The sequence below is a fragment of the Chiloscyllium plagiosum genome, chromosome 27, assembly GCF_004010195.1.
Source record: "Chiloscyllium plagiosum isolate BGI_BamShark_2017 chromosome 27, ASM401019v2, whole genome shotgun sequence".
Classification (NCBI taxonomy): Eukaryota; Metazoa; Chordata; class Chondrichthyes; order Orectolobiformes; family Hemiscylliidae; genus Chiloscyllium; species Chiloscyllium plagiosum.
This window is the reverse complement of record NC_057736.1, coordinates 7,635,834-7,662,353: the sequence shown is the minus strand read 5'-3', so window position 1 is coordinate 7,662,353 and position 26,520 is coordinate 7,635,834. Positions and strand designations below refer to the sequence as shown.

At 40.0% G+C, this 26,520-nt stretch overlaps 1 protein-coding gene and 1 long non-coding RNA gene across 6 annotated transcripts in view; one reads left to right on the top strand and one right to left on the bottom strand.

Annotated features, from left to right (window-relative positions):
- Positions 1 to 24,172, top strand: part of LOC122563509 — a 45,170-nt gene extending 20,998 nt beyond the window's left edge. The window contains exons 2-3 of the long non-coding RNA XR_006315622.1: positions 22,046 to 22,153; positions 23,886 to 24,172. This is a non-coding gene — a long non-coding RNA (uncharacterized LOC122563509). The remainder of the gene's footprint in view (positions 1 to 22,045; positions 22,154 to 23,885) is intronic.
- LOC122563506 (tRNA selenocysteine 1-associated protein 1-like) overlaps positions 1 to 24,700 on the bottom strand; it is a 33,229-nt gene extending 8,529 nt beyond the window's left edge. Inside the window, exons 1-9 of one of the 5 annotated variants that reach the window (XM_043717305.1) lie at positions 24,179 to 24,340; positions 21,730 to 21,827; positions 19,670 to 19,769; positions 18,655 to 18,710; positions 12,544 to 12,675; positions 11,425 to 11,544; positions 7,443 to 7,608; positions 6,285 to 6,318; positions 1,813 to 1,979 (exon numbers count right to left, since the gene is read on the bottom strand). In XM_043717305.1, the coding sequence (XP_043573240.1) occupies positions 1,843 to 1,979; positions 6,285 to 6,318; positions 7,443 to 7,608; positions 11,425 to 11,544; positions 12,544 to 12,675; positions 18,655 to 18,710; positions 19,670 to 19,769; positions 21,730 to 21,827; positions 24,179 to 24,205 (870 nt within the window). In that variant the 5' untranslated portion in view covers positions 24,206 to 24,340 and the 3' untranslated portion in view covers positions 1,813 to 1,842. The other 4 variants (XM_043717306.1, XM_043717303.1, XM_043717304.1 and 1 more) reach the window with 4 other exon arrangements.
- Between the last annotated feature and the right edge of the window lie 1,820 nt (positions 24,701 to 26,520).

Genomic DNA, 26,520 nt, shown 5'->3' with positions numbered 1-26,520 from the left:
GCGCTCCTCCTACCTATGTCGTTGGTGCCAATATGGGCCACGACTTCGGGCTGCTCCCCCTCCCCCTCCAGGACCCGGAAAACACGATCAGAGACATCACGTACCCTTTCACCTGGGAGGCAACATACCAAACGTGAGTCTCTCTCGTTCCTACAAAACCGTCTATCTGTGCCCCGAACTATCGAGTCTCCAATTACTACTGCTCTGCTCTTCTTCACCCTTCCCTTCTGAGTAAGGGGGAAAGGCTCCGTGCCAGAGACCTGAGCCCCGTTACTTACCCCTGGTAAGTCATCCCCCCCACAAGTATCCAAAACGGTATACTTGTTCTTGAGGGGAACGGCCGCAGGGGGTCCCTGCACTGGCTGCTTCCTCCCAGTTCCCCTCACTGTCACCCATCTATCTGCCATTTAGGATATTTGGACCGAAGGTTGTGTTTCCATGCTGTACAACTCTATGACTCTTAAGTATCTTGCCTCAGAATGGCCTCACAGCTTTGCTCCAAACTATCCCACCTTTACAGTTTCTCTGGTCTCACAGATTACCAACGACCTTCCCAAGTGCTCCTTCTCCTCTACCTGACACTCCCCAAATGTCAAAATGGGGTCACAGCACAAAAGTTTAGACATGGAGAAATAGGTCTTATTGAAAGGGCTGAAAAAGAGAAGGGCGAATAACCCTGATGATCAGAGACCAAAGCTGTCCTGAGACAGCTCTATGCGAGAACATATCCTCTGGATCATAACGAACAGAGCATAAAAGATCCAATAGTATACTTTTGGAGTCCAAGGCTAACACATTGTATTATCCAATCTCACTGCTCTGGCACCATCATGTGTCCAACGTTCAGAACTGCAGCTTCCTTTGACAATATCTACTCTACAGAAACCAAGAGGTGGTGATGAGTCGTTGCAGTGCAGTCAGTATTGTTCCTGACTCTGAGCTGGAAGCTGCAGATTCCAGTCCCTCTCCAGGAATTGATGGTCAAGAAAGCGATGTCCATAACACAGTCAAATAAGCTGAGTATCAACTGCAAATACTTTTAATATAAGCCAATGGCAGGCAGTGAGACCATAAGAGACTACACAGCCATCTGTGGAAGGCAATAGCAAAACATTGCAGTACCTTCACACAAGCACAGCCATGAGCCAACACAAAAGAAAGGGAAAGACAGAGGGAAACATGGTGGGAACTGAAAATTCATAAAGAGCAGAAAGAACAAAGAAAGAATCTGGAAATGAGGAAATAAAATAACAGTAAGAATCTAAAAAAATAGATTTAAGGTTTCGGGAAGTGGGAAAATTCATAGTTTGATCAATGCAGTCAAATGTTTACAATTTATTGTAAATATTCTGATTATTAACCTTTTGCTGCAACAACCGGCCTCTTGTTGACACTAAAATTAGGCTTGTAATGTAGAGATAAGCGCTTGCAGTGAATTTCTATGCTATAATGTTCTCCATTAATTTCTCCAACAAAGTGAAGAGAGCTAGACTGTGGGATTTATTGTTCGACAAGGTCTCACTGAGTGTCACAATCAATCACTGGCTGAATTCCATTCATCGTCAACCTGAGAGCTGAATGCATGCTTTCTAACTAATGCACCAAAAAAATGAAATACTTTGTTCACAGTACTTCCAAAACAGGAATATTGGCCTACTGTGATATTGTTTGGCTTAAACTACTTGCCTCACCTACAATCATGGCTACAATCGGGAGATACTGGACTTTCAGCCATTCGTGACTCTCCCACAAAGGCGTCAAGGGGATGGAGGTGCACCGGAAATAAAGTTTTCATTGGAGACACAAACTTACATTGTCTCGTCAAGTCAAATGCACCCCTTGTCAGCAGAACATGGAACAGCACTGGTGATTGTAGTCGTGGAGAAGTCCTTGGCTCTGTCCACCCCATCCTCCTGGCTGAAGGAATATACCCGGAAAGGAGAATCCTTGAGCAGGAAGAGGCATATTCCCATGATGCACTGAGCCAAATAAGCATAATCAGTGCATTAATGAGACAGATCTGTTAAAGTTCCTTTACAATGCAGAGGGACTCTATTTGGCTAGCACAGTATATGCTATGCCTATTGTCTATAATTAATTTTCAATTTATATTTATGCTTATACAAAATAGCTTTAAGCAACTGCCAAGAATTTTAGGTCTGCATCAGAACATATTTCCACATGGTTTTTCTTTAAAAATTTTCAAATATTAATGTGGTTACCCAAATAGTTTCACAGTTTATGCTTAAGTACTGTCAAACAGAATAATACCGAGCCAAAGAGGTCCAAGATTCGATCTCAATCTGAGCCAGGGTTACAGTCAGGGTTCTAAAAGCAGCTTCGCTAGTAAGAGAGGGGAAAAAATATCAGCCAAGGTTTTCCACTCCTAATCATTACCCAGTGCCTCTTGCTGAAAGGCGTGTGAGTGTGGATGACAGGATTGCACATGGCTGTGACATCCTCTCGACTAAACGGCTTGTTTGGGTTCCCGTATTATGAATACCTACTTTGTTGAGATACCATTGTGTAAGTGGTGCCCAAGGAACTGCAGTACAGATAGCAACTTCAGAATAAAATGGACAAAAAGGGGAAGCATCAATTGCTTTAGGCACTTCCTTTTATCAATGTTAATTCCAATTTCATAATGTCACACTCTTCTTGAAATATACTAGAACAGTTTCAATTGGCACAGCTCGAACTATACAACAGCCCTGTAATACCTTATCTGTTACTGATGTGTACGTAAGTTTATAACACACCAGTGGTGACATAAAACTAATTTTAACAGAAATAGACTTTTTAAACCAGAAAATAGCCAATGCTTTTCTTTCAGCACTTGTAGTAGTCCAGTTGGCTGGACAGCTAGTTTGCAATGCAAAATAATGACAGCAGCATGAGTTCAATTCCCTCACTGGCTGAAGTTATCACAAAGGACTTCCTTTCTCAACCTGTCCCCTTGCCTGCAGTGTGGTGACCCTCAGGTTGAACTACCACCAGTCATTTCTCTTTCTAATGAGGGAGTAGACCTAATGTCTGATAGGGCTATGGTGACATTACATTTTTTAACTTGAGACAGCTGTTGTACGTAGTTCCCAACATTCAAATGTAACAGCGCACCTGCTGTACATTTGGAACAAAATTTTCTTATAATTTGAGAATCTTGTGACATTGAAATTGACAATAAACAGGATAAAACATTTTAAAATTATGTACCCATTTTAACCCCTTGCAAAAAGTTGTTCCTGAACCTGAGTACCAAGCAGTTTCATCATCCATATCAGATGTTGACAATGGGGCGACTGTCTGACTTTTTGCAGATGAGGAAGCAACGCATGTAGAAATTAACAAGTAAGTGCTCATGAGAATCAATCTCCATTCTGACAAAGAATCACCTTTGGCACGAATCTCAGTCACAGTATGTTAGAAAATTAAATCGCCCAGTCAGTTATCCACATTAAAGTGTCACAAAACATCATCGCACAAATGCATGTGTCTTGCCTCCCTAAATTCAAGTTACTTGCTGTTGTAGTTCATTTTCACTTTTTTAATTTGTGGGATGTGGGTATTAGTGGCTGGACCAGTATTTGTTATCCATCATTGGTTACCCTTGAGAAAGTGACAGTGAGCTGCTTTCCTGAATTGCGGTAGTCCACGTGCTGCATGCAGACCCACAATGCCATTAAGGAGGGAATTCCAGGATTTTGACCCAGTAAACTAAAGGAACAGCAACATATTTCCAGGTCGGGATGACAAGTGGCTTGGAAAGAAACTTGCAAGTGGTGGTGGTATTCCCATATTTCTACTGCCCTTGTCCTAGATAAAAATGGTTATGTATTTGAAACGTGCTGTCAAAGAAGCCTTGGTGAATTTAGTTGCAGTACACCTTGTAGTTGGCACACATTGCTGCCTCTGAGCTTTGGTAGTGGAGGGAGTCAATGTTTGTTGATGTGGCGCCAATCAAGTGGGCTGCTTTGTTCTGAAAGGTTCTTGAACATAGCTGGATGAGTGTAACTCCAACAAAGTGGAAAATATTGCATCATACTTCTAACGCGTGCCTTGTAGATGGTGGACGGACTTTGGGGATCAGGAAATGAGTTACATGACCTGCTCTCTTGGCCACAGTATTTATCTGGCTAGTCCACTTCAATTTATTGTCAATGACTGTCACACAACATTGAGGTTTGGTGAGAGAAGGGGAGGAATTCAGGGATAGTAACACCCTGAATATCAAAGGACTATGGTTAGATTTTCTCTTATTGGAGATGGTCACTGCCTAGTGTTTGTGTGACGTGAATTTTACATGTTAGTTTTCAGCCCATGGATATGGTCAAGGTCTTGCTGCAATTGGACACAAACTGCTTTAGTGGCTGAGAAGTCACAAGTGGTCCTGAACATAGCACAGTCATTGGTAAATATCCCCACTACTGATCTTATGGTGGAGGAAAGATCATTAATGAAACAGCTGAAAATATTTGAGCCTAGGACATGAGCCCAAGGAACTCTTGCAGAGATGCCCTGGAGCTGAGATGACGGACCTGTAATAACCATAAACATCTTTCTTTGTGCCAGATATGACTCCAACTATTGGAGTTTTCTACCCCTGGCTCCCATGAACTCCAGGGCTTCTTGATGCCACACAGAGTCAAATGCAGCCTTGATGTCAAGGGCAGTCATTCTCATGTCAGCTCAGGAATTCAACTCTGTTGTTTAAGTTTGAATCAAGGCTGTAATGAGTGGCCCTGGTGGCACCCAAACTGTGTGTCACTGAGCAGCAGCTGCTTGGTAGTGCTGTTGATGACATCTTCCTTCACTTTACTGATGAGCAAGAGTAGACGGACTTGGCAGTAATTGGCTAGCTTGGATTTGTCTTGCTTTTTGTGTTTAGGACATACCTGGGCAATTTTTCACATCGTCAGGTTGATGCTGGAATTATTGATATACTGGGATAGCTTGGCTAGGTGGTCTTGATATTAATTTAATCGGATTCAATATTTTCTGAATAACAAATAATTCTTTCACTTGATCTGCAAATATTTCTAAGAACATAAAGGAATTTAACATAGTCATATCAAATTAACCCTTTGAAATAAATCAGACTCTACATGGAGGTCACTGGGAGCTGGACAAATGAGCCAACTAGGAAGTGGGAGAAGTTGATCTAGAAGCAAAGCGATTACTTAGTTGATTCACCAGTAAAGTCAGTATCACCGCTTTATGAGAAACGGCTGTAATCCAGGAATATTGTGATTACCATTGATTTTACTGGGGGTAAACTACAAAAATGAACTGTTTTCAATAACAGAGAAATATAATGTGACATCTTCGTTAATTTATGATTTTTTCCATATTTGGGACCTTGCACCTTATATCATGAAGATGAAATCAGCAGGAAAATCTGGGGCCAGAGTACCTAAGGATTTCTTTTAATGTTTTAAAGAGGGACCAACACCCAATGAACATCTCATCTGAGGATAAGCTGTGATATAACCGAGTGTTGAAATGAAGGTCTACAGCATTCAAGAGGTTGGTTCCAGAGCATGTAGTCCAATGACAATTACTGAAGGAGAATTAATGACAACATTTAACAGCCAATTAGATGAACACAGGAAGCAGGAAAATATTACAGGGTATTAGTAAAGGATGAAAGAGTGAGATTTGACAGCTCTGAAGTGGAACTAGTACCAAGAGATATAACTGGAAAAATACCCTTCTTTCTGAAATATTTATAAACAAGATGACAGAGACTGAAAACAGTGATCAGGCAAATATTTTTCTCTCTGAAGGTTGAGTATCTTTGGAACTCTTCCTGAAAAGGTGGTCAAAGCAGAATTATTGAATATTGTTAAATCAGAAGTAGATAGATTCTTGTTAAACAAGGTGATTAAAGGTTATCAGGGTAGGCACGAATGTAGGCTCGAAGTTACAATCAGATCAGCCATGATATTTTGGATTCGTACAGCAGAATGGAGTGGGGTGAATGGTCTACCCCTGCTCTTAATTTCTATGTATATAAGGCTTCCTTTTGACAAATATCACTAAGACAGATGTTGAATGAGTGAGAATGGAAAATAAATTATGATGGGAACTATAGATAAAGAAAAGTACTGCGGGAGAATACCATAACTGTTTTTATTTGTATAACTTCTGGACCAAACTTGAATAAATTTAGTTTACCTATAACATACAAGATCTATGAAAGTATAGTGTCACAGAAACTATCTGTATAAGGTATGATTATAAGTGTGTTTGAACAATAAAGAGAAAAGTTTAACTATTGTACTTACCTTCCAAAGCATCATCTCCTACTTCTTCATAATTCTGCAAATAAAATGAATCATACGTAAATGAGTACCTTTGTTTTAAACAGATAACAATATACTGTGGTTTATTTTAAAATATCCACCTCTTTACCAAAAACACATTTTAAACAATGTTGCCAACGGTTATCAACAAATGCAGAGACCCATGTGAAGTCATTACAATTAAATTAAAGGCACTACAAACAAATAGCTTAATTAATAGATAGGAGAATCTTTGCATACAAGAACTCTGCAGCAACGAAGCATTTTACCAAAGTTGACAGTGAAGTGCAAGGTGGCCAAAATGTGTCACTGTTTCAAAACTTCTAGACCGGATCAAGAAGCCAATGAAACTAATAATAGGAAAAGTGCATCATTACCAGCAGGAAAACGCGATTGAATGGCTCAGTTTCAACACCTTTCACTGCACCTTCAACTAACTTCATATTGTCCACTTAATCAACAGAAGCACTGAAGGCATTTTGTTGGAAATTAAATCTGCTTAACCAAAACATACAAAGAAAATGCATAATAGAAACTGTCCTATAGAAACCAAGCTCACTGAGATGAAAGAAGTTTCACTATGCTTTCCACATTTAACATAACCACTAAACCAAATTACAATTGAAGAAAGCTTGTCTCTTCATTTGTTATCCCAAGTGCTGCATTAACGGAATTGTTGGCAAGCTGTTTAAATATTAAGCTTACAAGCACAGTCTAAATAACTTACTCATACTTGTTATCCTTGTGATTCACATGGCTCCAAATTGTGAAATAACTAATCAGTAGTGAACAAATAGCTTCAATTTATAGTCTCTAGTTTCATAATTTCAAATTGCAGATAATAATCCATTCAATTTCACTCTGCGAATTAACATGTTGTGTATGAGTAGGTGGATGGGGCGAATTAACATGAGGTAGACAATAAGGGCAAGATCAAACTTCTTGAGCAAGAGAGATTTCAACCTGAGAGAAATTAAGGAGCGAGCTTACCTAGATGCTGTGAAATAGTCTCTATAACACAAATTTGACAAGACAATGTTTCTTGGTTTTCACTAGACTTGTCAACATGGAGTAACATCTGTACAAGTTATGGTGAGGGGGAGCTAGTGGCTTATAGCTGTAGGTTTTCAATGAGTTTACCTGCATTGTACTTTGCGTATAGCCATACTGTTGATAGCTGTAGCTATAACTCCCAGTGTACTGATCATACCCCCACTGAGTGTAGTAGTTCTGGTATGGCTGGTAATACTGGTTATAGTTGTAGGTATATGTCTGACTGTAGTCTGGTGGCTTCACTACACGATTGCTGAAAGTTAAAAGTATTTGAATTTGTTACAACAGGACAAAATGATTCAGTAACATGTAAACTAAACAGATGCAAACTCTTCCATATTGTTACTGCTGACCACTTATTCTATTTACCAAAAAAAAGAAACAAGCAAGCAAATGTTTTTGAAATGGCTGTGCTAATGGGCAAAATCACCACTAGGTGAAGCGTTGCAGTCCGTGACTAGCAATTCAATTAATGTACAGTTTTTGTTGTAACAGCAAGTTAACCTGACAGCATCTTCCATTATCAGGAGTGAGAATTCTGAAAACAATGAAAAACATTCTTGCAGATGAATAATGGCCAGCGATTTGGAGTAGGGCATGAAATAGAGCTGTGTCACCAATTATCTGGTGCTGAAAGATCACTTGCAAATTTAAAAAGGAAACAAAATTTTTCTTCCTCAACATTTACGGGAAACATCTGACTGTTAAAGTGAGATAACATAAGTAATGTCATAGATCCATAGACATGATTCAGCTGAGTTCTGGCATCATGCATCTCCAACTCCCATCAACGAATTGTGCAACTGGACATACATGTTATGTCACACTGAAACTGAGCATGTACAGGTTGATTACAATGGCCATTTTTAGCATTGGGAACATATCTCCAACTTAACAGTTGTAACTCAGACTGCCTGCAAAACAGACCTTCTTAGTTTTGACTGTAATTTTACCCTTTTGGAATGTAGACCCAACTTTGATATTCTACATGCTTAATTTGAAATGTTACATGTTTTAATATATAGTAAATTTCATTCATCTGCTAAATGTACATCTTTTCAGAATCTCAATTCCTTTGCCGTTAAGTTAATGTTATGTCTGAGCAAACAGTGATATTGAAACACATTTGCTTAAATACAGAATTTTTTCACACATTTGAATGGGCCAACAAGCCCTTCGGCCCAACAAATCCACACCGCCCCTCCGAAGAGAAAACCCAGACCCATTCCCCTACATTTACCCCTTCACCTAACAGTACGGGCAATTTAGCATGGCCAATTCACCTAACCTGCGCATCTTTGGTCTGTGGGAAAAAACCGGAGCACCCGGAGGAAACCCACGCAGACACAGGGAGAATGTGCAAACTCCACACAGACAGTTGCCTGAGGCGGGAGTTGAACCCGGGTCTCTGGCGCTGTGAGGCAGCAGTGCTAATCACTGTGCCAATTAAAAATGGTGATTTTCACTGCATGAAACAAAATTCAAAGTTCCTCAGGAGACTCATTGCAGTGTCAAGACCAATATTTATCCCTTAACCAACATTAGAGAGAAAGATTCTGGTCATGTATTACATCACTTTTTGTGGGTTTTTGCAAGATGCACGTAGGATATGCAATTCCCTACATTATTAAAGTGATTACAATATACATAATAGTAATTTAAAAGCTGCCCTAAATAACTTTTTTAACTGGAAACTCCTCATATAACTGCATATTGATTGGATTGTTTAAATATAAAGGATTCTGTCTGAATATCAACAGTTCCACCATCTGTCAAAATCTCTTTAGGTGCCTTGACTTTTGCTCCTCTTACAGGGAATCCATCAGCCTTGCTTTTTCATTTAAAGTAAAGGGAAGGTTTGCTGGTAATTTTTAAAAATCTGAACCTACTTGCAGCATTATTTTATGCCATTCTTAATCACTGTGAGGCACTCTATTATCAATAATAGTTCATCTAAATGCACTCACTGATTTAGTGCATACTTCTGCATGCCAAAAACATTTGCCTGAAAGTATATATATCAGAATTGTTCACAATTGCTGCAAAGGTTCAAAGATACTAAAATAGGCTTTTTTGAAAACCATTTTTTCATTGAAATAAATATAAGCACAGGCCTTACAAAGCTTATATGTAAATGTATATTTTTGTACAACAACACACCTGAGCTACTTTATGTGCTACTGCAAATAATTTATTCCTTTAGTTGCAGTTGTAAAAAAAAAATTGGGATGTTTCACTGACATTCATTAGGCTATTCTTTGCCAGGGAAAACTGGAGAGGTCCACATGTAGGAACCCTGAGAGGTGCTGATAGTGGTGGAAGGAGAGAAACAGAATTTGTAACCAGATTTTAGCGAGCTAATAAAACACAGGAGAAAAAAAAGACAATAAACTTTATTGACTTTGCTTAAATGGAATTATGTTTTGCCACAAGGGATGAATGTAGATTTCTCCATCTTCCTCATTTCCCCTCCCCCCACCTTATCTCAGTCCCAACCCTCGGATTCAGCACCGCCTTCTTGGCCTGCAATCTTCTTCCCGACCTCTCCGCCCCCACGCCTTCTCCGGCCTATCACCCTCACCTTAACCTCCTTCCACCTATCGCATTCCCAACGCCCCTCCCCCAAGTCCCGCCTCCCTATCTTTTATCTTAGCCTGCTTGGCACACCCTCCTCATTCCTGTAGAAGGGCTTACGCCCGAAACGTCGATTCTCCTGCTCCTTGGATGCTGCCTGACCTACTGCGCTTTTCCAGCAACACATTTTTCAGCTATGTTCTGCCACTGCAATGGTACAGGAACCTTTTGAAGAATTCAGCAGTACTGACATCTATGACAATGCTGCTCCTTTAACAAGGTTATGCTGTTCTTGGTTTTCCAAAAAGTCTGGGTTTGGATGGGTTTTAGGGCTGTTTGATTATTGCTAACAGATAATAAACTAAGCAAACGGCTTTCAAATTTAAAAAAAGCTTGTACAATGAAAGTAGCATTTTGAAGCTGCTGGAACCAAAGAAACAGATCCATGGTACTCTCTCTCTGACTTCTGTAAGACCATATGTTTGATCTTATCTTTTGTGACAAGGGGTGTTTACAGGGATTGTTGCGAGTATTTGGAACAGCATCATTACATTGGGATAATCTGTTGGGCTTTTGGATAGGTTAAGTTATTCTGCATTCTGTTCTCTTTCATTTGTGCTTCATTCACTAATCTTGTAAATAAATTCTGTTTTGTTTAAAGCTAAGTGGTTGGTCAGCTCCACCACTCCTGGAATATTCACTTTACACCTGCTTAAAACAAATAGCAAAGTTAGGGTCTGGGGTACTTTCTTGAGGGGGAATCTGGCCTGGTCTATAACACATCATTGATGCGTGTCCAGAACTGGAAAGCTGACAACAAACCATGAAGGGCTAAAGCAGGAATGCTCATTGCTGCTTTCAGGAGTGAAAGCCACAACGATTTTCAATAACACGGTCTTCCATTTTATATTTCTCCTACAGGAGGCTTGCATTTCCTCCCTTTTCCTGGGACTAGGATTTCTCCATCTGCCTCTTTCGTAAAACATTTCTGCTGGGGTTGGGCATGCATCACAGCCTTTAAGAAAGACACTGAATCTGCAATGAGCTCATTCTGTATCCAACATTTTCAATGTTTTTTCTTATACTTTAAGCACACTGCATGCATGACGCAGCCTGCCACCACCCAAGCTTAAAAGCACAGATAGGGAGCAAGTCCAGGACTAGCAGAGAGGGGAAGTGGCTGTTTGTTTACATGTGAACAGTTAGGCCACAGTAGAGGCAATTAGAAGTCTACTTCTGCTCAGTCATTCAGAAACTGAGATTCCTGTCCGGCAACACTTAAATCTGTGCAAGGATGCATGGTATTTCATTTAGTGATAGAAATGGTTTCAATGCTGCCTTAGTTAAATTAGAATTTCTTGTTTCTAGTACTACAAAGTAAATATTAAACGTGTGGTACACATAAATTTCAAGAGTGGCAAAGGGATAAACATTCAGAATGAAAGTGTAGAAAGTGCAACACCCAACTTTTGTGCCTTTCTCCAATGTTGCTTACGTTTTTGGTATTGCCACACTCAGCCTTAAAGCTTTCCCTCCGACACCAATTGCACCTTGACACTCAGAAAGTGCTCGTTTCTGTTCAGTTTCATCAGAGAACTTCACAAAGCCATAACCTCTGCAAAAGAAATAAATTCTACTGTATTTCATATCACTGTTCCATTCTTAAGCTGATTATTTTCAGGTCAATAACCTGGAATGAGCTGGAGGTTGAGGACGGAGGTTGGGAGTTAAAGGTTACATTAAACAGAGCATTTGTAATGAATCGCAAGGCTCTGATGAGTTCTCAAACTAAAACAAAAGCAGTCTACTTTTATCAACCAAAATTAGATATTCTTAGTTCCAGTGTTTATCTTCAGTTACATAAAGTAGATTTATTTTAATTCAAAGATAATGTAGGTACTAAAGCACCAAATATAGCAACAAATTAATCCGGGATACACTAGAACTAGCAATTAAGCGAGCACAAGATGTTAAAACAGTCTAATAGGCAAACCTGTGCCTGTTAATATCTTTGGTATACCTTGGGATTTTGGGGGTGTAAAGGAGTGCATGGCAATAAATGCTACCTTGCCAGGATTACCCAAAAGGCAAGAAGAAATTGAAGTTACATGATTCCTTTTTCAGAAAGTGATTAACTCCAACCTTGCACAAACTTAATGAAACAACTGCTGCTGACTGACGCTTTCTAAAATAAACTTTCTTTCCTGCAGGCTCTAACACATCATTGCTGACTACAAAGATAATTGCACACCTGCATTCAATGTTATTAAACTATTGTCTACAGCTAGAAAGAATGAAAATTTCATTTTAAATGTCTTTCATTTTAACTTTGGACACGTGGAGGAGACAGTCATCTGCTTTGTGTCTACACATATGCTGTGGTCAATAACAGATACCTTGCACGCCAAATTGTGTAACCTTTATCTTCTGCTTCATGGCACACTGTACATGGTAGAAATATACTGTCCTATTCCACCTAAGCAATCATTATAAATAGTTTCAAGACATCACAAATATGAACATTGATTATGGTTCCAAATTATAGACTATAGCACTGTTTGTAGCACAAAGAACATTGGTTGTATAGCAAAAGTAATACGCAAGTTCTACATACTTGGAGTTTCCCAGATTGTCCAAAACCACTTTTCCTCCTCTACACGTAGGGTACTTCTCAACAAAAAATTCGTAAAGCATTCCATCATCCACTTCTGGCGTAAGGTCTCCAACAAACAGTGAGTATTCAGGACTATGGAAAAGGATGTTAATATCCAAGCATTAAATATTACTTTTAAAATGAAAAGATTTAATATCAAAGCATTTATTAAAATTATACTTATTGCATTAGAGACAAATTCTGATTTATTTTCAGTAGACATATTCTATAAAAAGTGTACTACCCAATAGAATCAATCTATCTTGATCCCAAACCCACTTAAATATCTAACTACCCTGTTTCATGGTTTTAAATGATACATTTGTAAAAGTTATATGCTAGATTGAGTTGTTCATCAGTTCATGATGCTTGGTTAGCAGTAGTTAGGTGTGCTAACACACAGTGACTATGTTTCTGATGCTTGTCACCACTGTATATAACAGCATGGCTAACTACACAACATCACTTCAAAAACACCACTTCAGCATTTCTAGTTAGATAATTACTTACATTTAAACAGTGCCTTCAACAAAGGAAAACATCCCAAGATGCTGCACAGTTCCATGAAGAGAGAAACACTGACACCAAACCACAAAGAGGGTTAATTAAATGTTTGGTGAAAGAAAAGGTTTTAAAGAGAATCTTACAAGGAGAGTGAATGAGAGAGAAAGAGATAGAGAGAGAAACTAAAATGATTAGGGTGGCAACTCAAGGTTTAAGTTTAGATGGCAGAAGACACAATCATTAATGTTTGGTCCAACTGACTGGGATATAGGTAAAACATGAAGAGTTCACGGATATTGGAAAATGGCCCACCAGTCAGGATATTGTTTGGATAAGTAGGTTCTGGAGGAAATAACAGCATGTGTGAGTATTTCTGCAGCAAACAAGATGACATTGAGGCAAAGGCAGGCAATGATCTGGAGGTGGGTCAGAAGTAGGCAGCCTTCATAGTGGAAAGGATATTTGGATCAAAAGCTCAGCTCACAGTCAGACAGGCCATCAACCTCTCAAACAGTCTGGCTCCGATTAAGACAGTAGTAGGGAGGATGATATAACTGATGAGGGAATGGTGGTTTGTATAGGAGCGAAGGCAATGACTTCACACTTGTGTTTAACTGGAGCAAATTGTGCCTCTTGAATGTTGAACTGGCAATCTGACAACACGATGGCAGTGGGGATAATGATGAAATAAAGCTGGGTGTTGCCATCATAAATGTTGAACTGATGTCATAGTTTTGACTAATCAAGGATAGCAACTCAATGATAAATAAAAGACAGCAAAAGATAGCTTCTTGGTGAATTGCAGCATTAATGGTGTAGAGGAATTAAGAAAATCTATTTCTGCAAATTCTCTAATTACGAAACGCAGATAAGAACAGAATCAGGTGAGGTCAGTCCCACTCAGGTGGAAAACAGCAGTAATGTGGGGGATGATGTGGATGACTGAATCAAAGGCTATAAGGATTTTGAAAGAATGTACGTATAGTACACCTCGGCCATACGGACATTATTTATAGTTCAGACATTTCAGTGCAGTTGTAGAAAAGCTGATTGGAGAAATGCAGATACAGAAATCTGAGAATGATGGGCAAGTGTTTGGGAGGCAGTGATATAGTTAAGGACTTTGGAGAGGAAAGAGAGATGTTGTGGAAGTTTACAAGGATAGTGTGTGCTTTTGTTTAAAACAGAGTGATGATAGCAAATTTGGAAATGTTGAGGACAAACTTAAGGAAAGGAAACAGTTAACAATGTCAATGAGCACAGGGAAGAGAACTTCAGTGATCAATGTTCTGGTAGAAATAGAGAATGAGATATGAATCTTGCGTGGAAAATTAAGTAAAAAATAATACAGTAGAAAAAAGTGTGGATCCAGAAGTTTTAAGTAGGACAGGAAACTGATGAACTTGGTGTTACTTTTAAAGGGAAACCTATTATTTACTTTTTTATGCTACTTAACTATGTGAGAGAGAGAGAGAGTGTGAGAGAGAGAGAGAGAAAGATAGATGGAGAGAAAGAAAGATGGAGAGAAAGAAACCCAAACTGCTAACTGACACAGCAGTCAACCTGTCCAGTTACTGCCTTTGCTATTGAATTCATGTATCGCTGGACATCAGTGTGCATCTTGGAAAACTTAAACAGTGAAGTTCACAACTAATCTTGGAGGAACCTGTTTGGGAGAGGTCACAGCACAGAAACAGATAAGTGAATAGTTTAAGTATTGCCTTGCTGTAAATCTAAAATAGTGAGTGGAGTGGGTTCTTTATTATATATTTTATTGATATATGTCTCTTGATTAAACTTAAAAATATAAGCCATAAGTACTAAAGTAGCCTGGAGCAGTGTCTTGTAGAGGAATAAGACTGTTATTTTCTGAGTATGTAGATTGGAAGAAGCAAAAATGGCCCTTAGTAGAATGATATGCTCTTCTTGTTAGATGTGGGGGTTTAGGGAGAGTTTACATATTGCTAAGGGTTATATCTGCAATAAATGCCGTTGTTTGCAAATCCTATCAGATCGAATGGATCGTTTAGAGTGACAGTTAGAGGCAATGAGGAATTTACAAGAGCAAGGGGATGGATGAAAGTTATAGGAAGGGAGAAAAGTCACAGATACAGTCACATAGACAGGACAGGTACGAGAGGTAGTGCAGGGTTCTTCTGTGGCTATGTGAAAGTAAGGACTGCAGATGCTGGAGATCAGAGCTTAAAAATGTGTTGCTGGAAAAGCGCAGCAGGTCAGGCAGCATCAAAGGAGAAGGAGAATCAATGTTTCGGGCATAAGTTGATTCTCCTTTGATGCTGCCTGACCTGCTGCGCTTTCCAGCAACACATTTTTAAGCTATCTTCTGTGGCTATCCCCATTTTAAACAAGTATGCTGTTTTGGAAGATGTAAGGGGTGATGGATTCTCAGGGGAATGTAGCATGAACAGCCAAGTTTCTGTATTTAGACTGCCTCTAATGCAATGATGGATACGTCGGGTCCCAAGAGATTGACTATGTTAGGATACTCTCTAGTCCGAGGCACAGACAGATGTTTCTGTGGCCAGCAGCGAAAAATCAGAATGGTGTGTTGCCTCCCCTGTGCCAGGTTCAAGGATGTCTCAGAAAAGATGCAGAATGTTCTCAACGGGGAGAGGGACCAGCAAGAACCAACGAAATAGGAAGGGAAAAGGTTGAGATTCTAAAGGGAGAATACAGAGAATTAGGCAGGAATTTAAAAAGGAGGTCCTCGAGAGTAGTAATATAGTAGATAACTCCCAGCGCTATGAGCTAGTGAGGGTAGGAATAGAAGGATAGAGCAGATGAATGCATGGCTGAGGAGCTGGTATATGGGAGAAAGATTCACATTTTTGGATCATTGGAATCTCTTCTGGGGTCGAAGTGAACTGTACAAGGAGGACAGATTGCACCTGAATTGGAAGGGGACTAATATACTGGCTGGGAGATTTGCTTGAGCTGCTCAGGAAGATTTAAACTAGTAAGGTCGGGGGAGCCCAGGGAGATAGTGAGGAAAGAGATCAATCTGATACTGGTACAGTTGAGAAACAAAGTGAGTCAAACAGTCAGGGCAGAGAACAAGGTAGGACTGATAAATTAAACTGCATTTATTTCAATGCAAGAGGCCTAACAGGGAAGGCAGGTGAGACAGCTTAATGTTCCAGAATACAAATGCTACAGGAAGGACAGAAAGGGAGGCAGGAGAGGAGAGGGAGTGGCATTTTTGATAAGGGATAGCATTACAGCTGTACTGAGGGAGGATATTCCCAGAAATACATCCAGGAAAGTTATTTGAGTGGAACAGAGAAAGAAGAAAGGAATGATCTCCTAATTGGGATTGTATTATAGACTCCCCCCCTAATAGTCAGAGGGAAATTGAGAAACAAATTTGTCAAGAGATATCAGTTAACAATAGTAGGGTGGTTATGGTAGAGGATTTTAACTTTCCAAACATAGACTGGGACTGCCACAGTGTTAAGAGATTAGATGGAGAGGAATTTGTTAAGTGTGTACAAGACAATTTTCTGATTCAGTATTCATGATTTGGAGATGCCAGTGTTGGACTGGGGTGTACAAAGTTAAAAATCACACAACACCAGGTTATAGTCCAACAGGTTTAATTGGAAGCACACTAGCTTTCGGAGCGACGCTCCTTCATCAGGTGATTGTGGAGGGCTCGATCGTAACACAGCTGTTACGAGGGCAAAAAGGGGACATGGAATAGCTTTGGCACATAGGGTTAAGGAGAATCCAAAGGATTTTTACAAATACATGAAGAACAAAAGGGTAACCAGGGAGAGAAAGGGCCCCTCAAAGATCAGCAAGGCGACCTTTCTGTGAAGCCGCAGGAGATGGGGAAGATACTAAACTGTGGAAAAGGTCCTGGAGATATAAAATGTAGGGAGATAGATGGTGACATCTTGAAAAATGTCCATTTTACAGCGGCAGAAATGCTGGATGTCTTGAAATGCATATAAATGGATGAATCTCCAGGACATGATCAGGTGTACTGTAGAACTCTCTGGGAAACTAGAGAAGTGATTGCTGGGCCCAGTGCTGAGACATTTGTATCATCGATAGTCACAGGTGAGGTGCCAGAAGACTGGGAGTTTGGCTAACGTGGGCCATTATTTAAGAAAGGTGGTAAGGAGAAGCCAGGGAACTATAGACCAGTGAGCCAGACGTTAGTGTTGTGCAAGTTGTTGGAGGGAATCCTGAGGGACAGGATTTACACGTATTTGGAGAGGCAAGGACTGATTAGGGATAGTCAACATGGCTTTGTGCATGGGAAATCATGTCTCACAAACCTGATTGTGTTTTCTGAAGAAGTAACAAAGAGGATTGATGAGGGCAGAGCGGGAGACATGATCTTTCTGGACTTCAGTAAGACGTTCGACAAGCTTCCCCATGGGAGACTGATTAGCAAAGTTAGATCTCATGAAATACAGGGAGAACTTGCCAATTGGATACAGAACTGGCTCAAAGGTAGTAGAAGGAGGATGGTGGTGGAGTGTTGTTTTTCAGACTGGAGGCCTGTGACCAGTGGAGTGCCACAAGGATCGGTGCTGGGTCCACTACTTTTCATCATTTATATAAGTTATTTGGATGTGAGCATAAGAGGTATAGTTAGTAAGTTTGCAGATGACACCAAAATTGGAGGTAGACAGCGAAGAAGGTTACCGCAGATTACAACAGGATCTTGACCAGATGGGCCAATGGGCTGAAGAGTGGCAGATGGAGTTTAATTTAGATAAATGTGGGGAGCTGCATTTTAGAAAGCAAATCTTAGCAGGACTTATACACTTATTGCTAAGGTCCTAGGGAGTGTTGCTGAACAAAGACCTTGGAGTGCAGGTTCATAGCTCCTTGAAAGTGGAGTCGCAGGTAAATGGGATAGTGAAGAAGGCGTTTGATATGCTTTCCTTTATTGTCCAGAGTATTGAGTACAGAAGTTGGGAGGTCGTGTTGCGACTGTACAGGACACTGGTTAGACCACTTTTGGAATATTGCATGCAATTCTGGTCTCCTTCCTATTGGAAGGATGTTGTGAAATTTGAAAGGGTTCAGAAAAGATTTACAAAGATATTGCCAGAGTTTGGAGGATTTGAGCTATAGGGAAAGGTTGATTAGGCTGTGGCTATTTTCGCTGGAGCGTTGGAGGCTGAAGGGTGACCTTATCGAGGTTTATAAAATCATGAGGGGCATGGAGAGGATAAATAGACAAAGTCTTTTCCCTGGGGTTGGGAGAGCCCAGAACTAGAGGGCACAGGTGTAGGGTCAGAGGGAAAAGATACAAAAGAGACCTAAGGGGTGACTTTATCATGCTGAGGGGGGGGTATGTGCCTGGAATGAGCTGCCAGAGAAAGTGGTGGAGGCTAGCACAATTGCAACATTTAAAAGGCTCCTGGATGGGTATATGAATAGGAAGGATTTGGTACGGGCTAGGTGCTGGCAAGTGGGACTAGATTGGGTTGGGATATCTGGTCGGCATGGATAAGTTGGACTGAAGGGTCTTTTTCCGTGCTGTACATCTTTATGACTCTATCTGCAGAAAATACTGTAGTGAATTACCTGTTATCTGGTTGCTTTCCATAAGTGGCATAGTTAAGTTTAAATCTTCTGGGCTGCTAGCAGAAATAAAATAAATTGTTATAGTACTGTGGCTTGATATGTTTCATGAATAATTGACAGTATATCCAAACACTAGGAGTGGTTACTGTTACTGGCAACACCGCAGGAAATTAACATTCTGATATTACTCCAACAACGTAAGAACTTAAAAATTCTTATCCTCACCTTTAAATATCTGCACAGCCTGGTACAACATGATCACAGTAGCCTATGTTTGGGCACATACCATTCTCCTGAAGCTAGTCAACTTATCAATGTTCCAAATGTAGCAGATACTCTCTCATTCTCTGCCCTCTGTAATTCCCATCTCAAATCTTTTATACTGTCCTGCTTTCAAACACATGCTAAATATTACTTTCGCCCCACTCTTTTAACCCTTGTTTACTTTTATTCTACTTATAATTTTGTTATTTTGCACCGTATCTATTTTAGTCTCTAACGTATAAAGAGCACTGAGATGATTTTGTAATATAAGGACAACAATACAAATGGAATCTATTACAGAATGTGAGTTGTTTAAACTAATGAGAAAACTCGAGATTACTTGGTTATGTTTTGCCGCAACCAAATTTTAATTTGGGGGAATGAAGTACTATTTAAGAAGTCATCAATTTCAGTATCTCGTGGCAAGCTGCTCACCATCCAATCTCAGTTTGAACAGCAAAATATGAAATGCTCTGTAAGAAACTATTAGCCACAATTTATGCAATAAGCAAACCTCAGAAGATGCCTTTGCAAACATTTCGATTAGCAGTAAAATTATTTAAATTAAACAGATCGGGGTCTTTAGGTATTAAAGTTACAAAATAGGCAATCAGAAGATCACAGCAGAAATAGGCATTTGCATTATAAACCAATGTAACAAAGTACATTACAATCAGTCAAGTTCAAAATTTATTCCACAATTCTTCCATAGTTGTCACCTTTTCTTGAACAAATTCACCAAAATACTCACAGGTGAAGCACCTGGAAGTTTTTTCCCATTAATCTTAAGAAGACATCGCTCTGCAGCAGCCTGGTCTGCGAACTCAACAAAGCAGTAACCTGCTGGCGTCCTGAAAATAAAAGTAAATGTTAAAACCTTCACTGAGAAAAACTTAAATAGCAATCTCAGTTTGAATAATGCATGCTATATGTATGCCAACAATTTTCATGATGACTAATATACTTCAGGGAATTAAAAAAAATAGCCAAGAGGATCTAAATATTATATGCTTTCAATCTTCAAATGTTTAAAAAAAAAATTTGCCAATGACAAATCATTTGGATTTACACGTCACTTTTAGTAAATTCAGGGCACCAATGAAGTAAATCTGTTGTAATATAGCAGACAATGTCAATTTTCTCAAAGGTCCCACAAATAGCATTTGCATAAATTATACCAAAAAACTTTCAATGATGATAATTTAAAGATATGTTTTGGCCAGGACAGATGGAGTGATCTTTGCATGGTTCCATAGGATCTTTTATGTCCACACGAGTGGTAAGCAGGGTCACCTCACATTTCACAGAGCCTACAGTCTTCAAGCCAACGGAATGGTATCACTGAGCCAAGACGATTCAGGCTTAGGGAACAATCATGTCGACAAGAAAGTTATAATAGTTTTAACAGTTATTTAAGCTTATGAAGCAGAAAGGATAGAATCATAGAATCCCTGCAGTGTGGAAGCAGGCCAATCGGCCCATCAAGTCTACACAGACTATCTGAACATTCCACCTAGACCCAACCTCCTCCATCCTTGTAACTGTTTTTTTCATGGCTAACCTACACATCCCTGAACACTACAGGCAATCTAGCATGGCCAATTCACCTAAGCTGCACATCTTTGGACTGTAGGAGGAACACGAACCACCTGGAGGAAACCCATGCAGACTTGGGGAGTGTGTGCAAACTACACATAGACAGTTGCCCAAGGACGGAATCGAACCTGGGTCCCTGGTTCTGTGAAGCAGGACTGTTAACCTCTGAGCCACTGTGACAGGAACTTTTTAACAATTTCATTACTTATTTACTGACTGCAATCTATTGTTCTAATGTGTATAGACTGAGGGGATACAACAGGAAAAGAAAAAAACATGTCATACCCAGGAACTGTTTGATGAATACAACAGTGACATTTATTGTAAGTTTGCAAGATTAAGCAAATTGAGTCAATATCCAAGGCTAGCACTCTCACATGAGTCAGAAGTTATGGGTTCAAGCCCCACTTAGCACAGAACCTCAGCTCTAACTTCAGCTGCTCATCTAGAAGTACGTTTTTCTTAGATGAGATGTTAAACCTAGGCTCCATTTATTCTACTCATTTGAACCAAAAGGTCACAAGACATTATTAAAAATTAACACAGGCAATTCTGTCAGAGCTTTAACTAAAATTTTCTCTTGACCCAACATTGGAGAAATGAATCATTTTGATGAACTGCTGCATCAGGCACTGTGCTATATGAACTGGTTGAACTTGCCAAATTTCCCTACCTTATGAATGTAATCACACTTTACAAGGTATTCTGATGGCTGTAAGTGATTTCATATTTTCTTTCTGTAACTCATACCAACTTTTACATTTAAACACTGTATAGTTATAAAAAGAAATTTGTTACTGATTAACTCAAAATAACCAAACAAAACTTGAAAATCCTAAATTGTTACTCTTTTCCAAAGGAAGGTCGTATTTCTACCTATGGACTAGAAGGTTCAGATTCAAGTTCTATCTGTCCTGGAAGTGTGTCATAACATGTTTGAACAGGTTCATTCAAATAACTAAAACTTAACTTTATAGGAGCATTTTCAAGAATTCAGTTTTATAACAAGTCTCCAGTATGTGCTGGCTTTTTAGTTCTATCATTCTAAATCATTCCTTTTAATAAAGTATGAATGGCAAAGTGCATGTGCACTCATTGAAAATAAAAGCACTGAGGTAAATCAAATAACTAAATCAACCAAATTCTAATAAATTAATGGATACAATCTAAGATTACAAGTAATTTGTTATTTATGAATAAAACAAATAGTCTTACCCAGTCACTCGATTACGAATAATCTTTACACTTATTACAGTTTCACCCATTGTGGCAAATGCTCTTGAGATAAAATTTTCATCCATGTAGTTTTCCAACTGCAGAATAACATACAAAATGAGTCCAAGCATTATTTCAGTGCTCATCAGATTAATGGGATGTATATTTGAATTGAAATAAACGGTTAATTGTTTGCTCAGAGGCTGCTAACTGGCAAATTGTAAGAAACATTTGAATGTTCAGAATACAGCTAGATCCTTCAGGCCAACTTTACCTTTTCATATCCTGACAAATTGTTTAACCATTATTGTTCCAGAAAACAACGTAGCAAGCTGCGTTAAACTGCACCATACAATGAAGGTCATTCTCCCATGAAAAAAACCCACCCAACATTCTCCACTGGAGATCCTCTTGGGTCATATATGTAAGTATAGGTCATGATTTGGAAGTGCCGGTGTTGGACAGGTGTGTACAAACTTAAAAAGCACATAACACCAAGTTATAGTCCAACAGGTTTATTTGGAAGCACTAGCTTTCCGAGCGCTGCTCCTTAATCAGGTTGTTGACAACCACTTGATGGAGCAGTGCTCCGAAAACTAGTGCTTCCAAATAAACCTCTTGGACTATAACCTGGTGTTGTGTGATTTTTAACTTATGTACAGGTGATATTTTCAGGTCACAGTCAGACTTTGGGAGGCAATTAATAGCCCGCCAAGTTTCCCTCATTCTTTTGAAGAGATCCATGTTGTCTTTTCTCTGAATTCTAGCAGATAAGATTTACTGTAAATGACAGAAAATTAATCAGTGCCCATATAGTGTTGTAACAAGCTTGTGTTGTATAGTACAATGTTCAAAATATATTGCTCATTTAAAAGCCTGTCCTCCCAACAATTTGGATCTAGCAAGTCACTAGATTGAACACAACTAGGAATGGTGATAAATGCAGAGCTTGCCGAAGTTTAAACAATACACAGTCTCCAGGAGAATCAATGTGATATCTAACACAACATTGATCCTGCAAGATAAGAAATATGAACATAAGTAGCTAATTACTGTAGCCCCTTATTCCTGCTCCACCATTCAATACGATTATTGCTTACCTCTGACTACAATTCAACTTTCCCACTCATCCTCATATCTGTCAATTCTTGAGTCAAAACAAAGTCTGTCCTGAATAAACACAATGACTGTGTGCACAGCTTTTCCAGGTAATGAATTCTAAAGATTCAAAATCCTCTAGAGGCAGGCAAGTATATATCAGAAGGAAATTGTTCTGTGTAACACCAATAGCTAATTGGAAATCTAATGTTCATCAATCATAAACAAAAGGTCATTCACTTACAAAATGTCGATGACAGTAATCTACACTCCAGTGAGGCTGAGAAATATATTATGATGGTTTGCACAATATAAATGCTGGTAATGAAACATGATGTTAAATTTCTCAGAAGTAGCAAAGTCGAAGAAACTACATAAAGTTGTTTAAAAACAACTAATATAGGCACAATGCGCAGCATAGATTTTATCAAATCTAGAAGAATTTAAATTTAAGTAATCAATACACCTCGAATAAAATACTAGCCTCATTAATAATGATCTTGAAAATACCGTACATGCTTAAAAACTCATCCATGTCACTCATTCCCTTCAGGGTAGGAAATGTGCTGTCCATGTCCTGTCTAGCCCACATATGACTCCAGACTATCAAAAATACAACTGACCTTTAGGTGCTCTCTGAAATACTCAACTGTCGCGATCTCATCATCACCTAATGAAGGGCAATTACAAAGGGAAATAAATGCTTGCCAGGTGCCAACTAAATTCAAATCCCCAAAACAACATTATTAAAATAAAAATTGTAAATAAAGAATTGTGCACCAATGGATTTCATAAAGAATCACATTATATTGCTGAAAAAAGACAATGAACAAAAGGAGACATGCTACAGAAGTTTTCAGTTTAGTAGTCATCAGGGCATATTACAAGAATGCCAATACTCCTTCGACATGTTTATATTATTAATAAAGATCATAATTTATATTAAGATGGGAAAGGGTGCAGCTTGGTCATTATAGAGACTATAGAATTCATGGTTTATTTTCTAGTACATGATTACAGTTATTGACTATAAACACTGGCAATGTTTTTTTTCCCAGTCTACTCCAGTTGTGAAGAAGGGTCACTGGACGATAAATCTATTTCCACTCCACAGATACTGCCAGGCATTCTTGTGCTTTCCCAGCAATTTCTTATTTCGTCTGACAATGTCTGCTTCGTCCAGAGAGAAGATGTGGTCTCCGTTGCAGGAGATGAGTCACCCCCGCTCCCGCCCATCCAGTCCCCGGGGGGGGGGGGTCTCCTGCCCTGACGACCCGGGCCCTCTCACTGCCCTCCCCACTTTCACCCCTTCGCCTCCATAACCCCTGGCAACGCGGCGCCTCACACTTACATCACCCATCCACAGACTCCGCGACATCTTTACCCGGACAGCGGGGAATCCCCACCACCACACTCCGCCCCCGGAAAAAAAAAGAGTGTGAAATTAAATTATATCTTTGATTTGATCAGACCAGTTCCAAGAAAACAACAGGATGGAGAAGACAAACTGTTGACCCACACACTCGTGCCACTGCACTCGCCGTCCGAGGCCTCGTCCCTCACCTCCTGCTCCTCCACATCATAGCGCCACCCGCAGGAACGGAGGACTCTCTCACATCACCAACGCAACGGCCGCCTGCTCTCCCACTTCACAGCGCCACCCGCAGGAACGGAGGACTCTCTCACATCACCAACGCAACGGCCGCCTGCTCTCCCACTTCACAGCGCCACCCGCAGGAACGAAGGACTCTTCCACATCACCAACGCAACAGCCCCCTGCTCTTCCGCCTTACAGCGTCACCTGCGGGAACGGAGGACTAGCTCACATCACCAACAATCCTGCATCCTGCTCCTCATTATTTTAAAATATAGTCCAACAGCTTTCGAAGTGTTGCTCCTTCATCATGTAGTTGTGGAGCAGGATCATAAGAGACAGAATTTATAGCAAAAGATCACGGTATCATGAAACTGAAATGATATATTGAACAAACCTAGATTGCTGTTAAGTCTTGCATCTTTTAGAATGGGTTGCAGATTTCAGTTCATTTATATGTAAATCCCAGAACTTCTTTCAAGTTACATTATCGAGATAACTTAAGGTTTTATAAAAGGAGGTGACATCTCCTTTGTGGGCGGCACGGTGGTTAGCACTGCTGCCTCACAGTGCCAGAGACCCAGGTTCAATTCCCGCCTCAGGCGACTGACTGTGTGGAGTTTGCACATTCTCCCCGTGTCTGCGTGGGTTTCCTCCGGATGCTCCGGTTTCCTCCCACAGTCCAAAGATGTGCAGCTCAGGTGAATTGGCCATGCTAAATTGCCCGAAGTGTTAGGTAAGGGGTAGATGTAGGGGTATGGGTGGGTTGCGCTTCGGCGGGTTGGTGTGGACTTGTTGGGCCGAAGGGCCTGTTTCCACACTGTAAGTAATCTAATTTTAGTAATCTAATCTCAACTCAAACAATGCAGTAAAGGTGTCAAATTTGAGTCTGTCTGTATGCTAATCTCGAGTCATTTCCAAAGTGGGAATTTATAAAATGTTACATGGATTGGCTGCATGCAGATAGAATGCATCATGAAGGGCTTTTGCCCGAAACATCAACTCTCCTGCTTCTTAGATGCTGCTTGACCTTATGCTTTTCCAGCACCACACCACACACTCAAATCTCCATCTGCAGTCCTCACTTTCACCTGCATGCAGATTGTATGCTTTTTGAACAAAATAGTATAGCTGCAATTACAATTCTACAAATGCAAATTCACACCACTGACTTGGTATGTGTGCACATGCACACGTGTCTGTGTGTGGGAGGGATTGTAAGTGTGTGTGTGTGTGCACATCATGGCCTCAACTGGGACCTTGGGCTCATGTCACATTACAGGTAACCACACTATACTATACACTCTCACTCTTACATACTCACATGCATGCAGACCTTCTCTCATGCTGAGACACATACACATGAACCTTTGAAAAGTGCACACATGCAAACACATTCACACCCACTCTCACACAGACACTCTTCATTTTACAATCATCCATGTGCCTATCCAACAGTTGCTTAACTGTACCTAACGTATCCGACTCTACGCAGAGTGCTGGGTGTTTGGAATACACGGCCAATGGTTGTGGTAAAAGACCTACCTCTGACATCTCCCCTCAATCTTCCTTCAATCACCTTAGAATTATGCCTCCTCATGATAGCCCCTGGGAAAAATTCTGACTATTCACTTATCATTTTGATAGAGTTGTACAAGTCCCCTCTCATCCTCCTTCGCTCCAATGAGATAAGCCCGAACTCCCTCAACCTTTCTTCATGAGACATGCCCTTCAGTCCAGGCAGCATCCTGGTAAGCCACCTCTGCAACCTCACTAAATCTTCCACATCCTTCCTATGTATTCAATTCTGGTTGCCTCAATGTTCCAAGTGTGGTCTAACCAGGACTCTTTAGAGCTGCAGGATAACATCATGACACAAACTCAATCCCCTGACAATGAAGGCCAACACACCCTACACCTTCTTAGCAACCCTATTAACTTGAGGGCAACTTTGAGGGATCTAAGGACATCGACCCCTAGACCCAAAGATCTCTCTGTTCCTCCACACTGTCAAAAATCCTGCTTTTAACCCTGAATTCTGCATTCAAATTCAACCTTCCAAAATGATTCACTTTACACTTTTCCATCTGCCGCTTCTC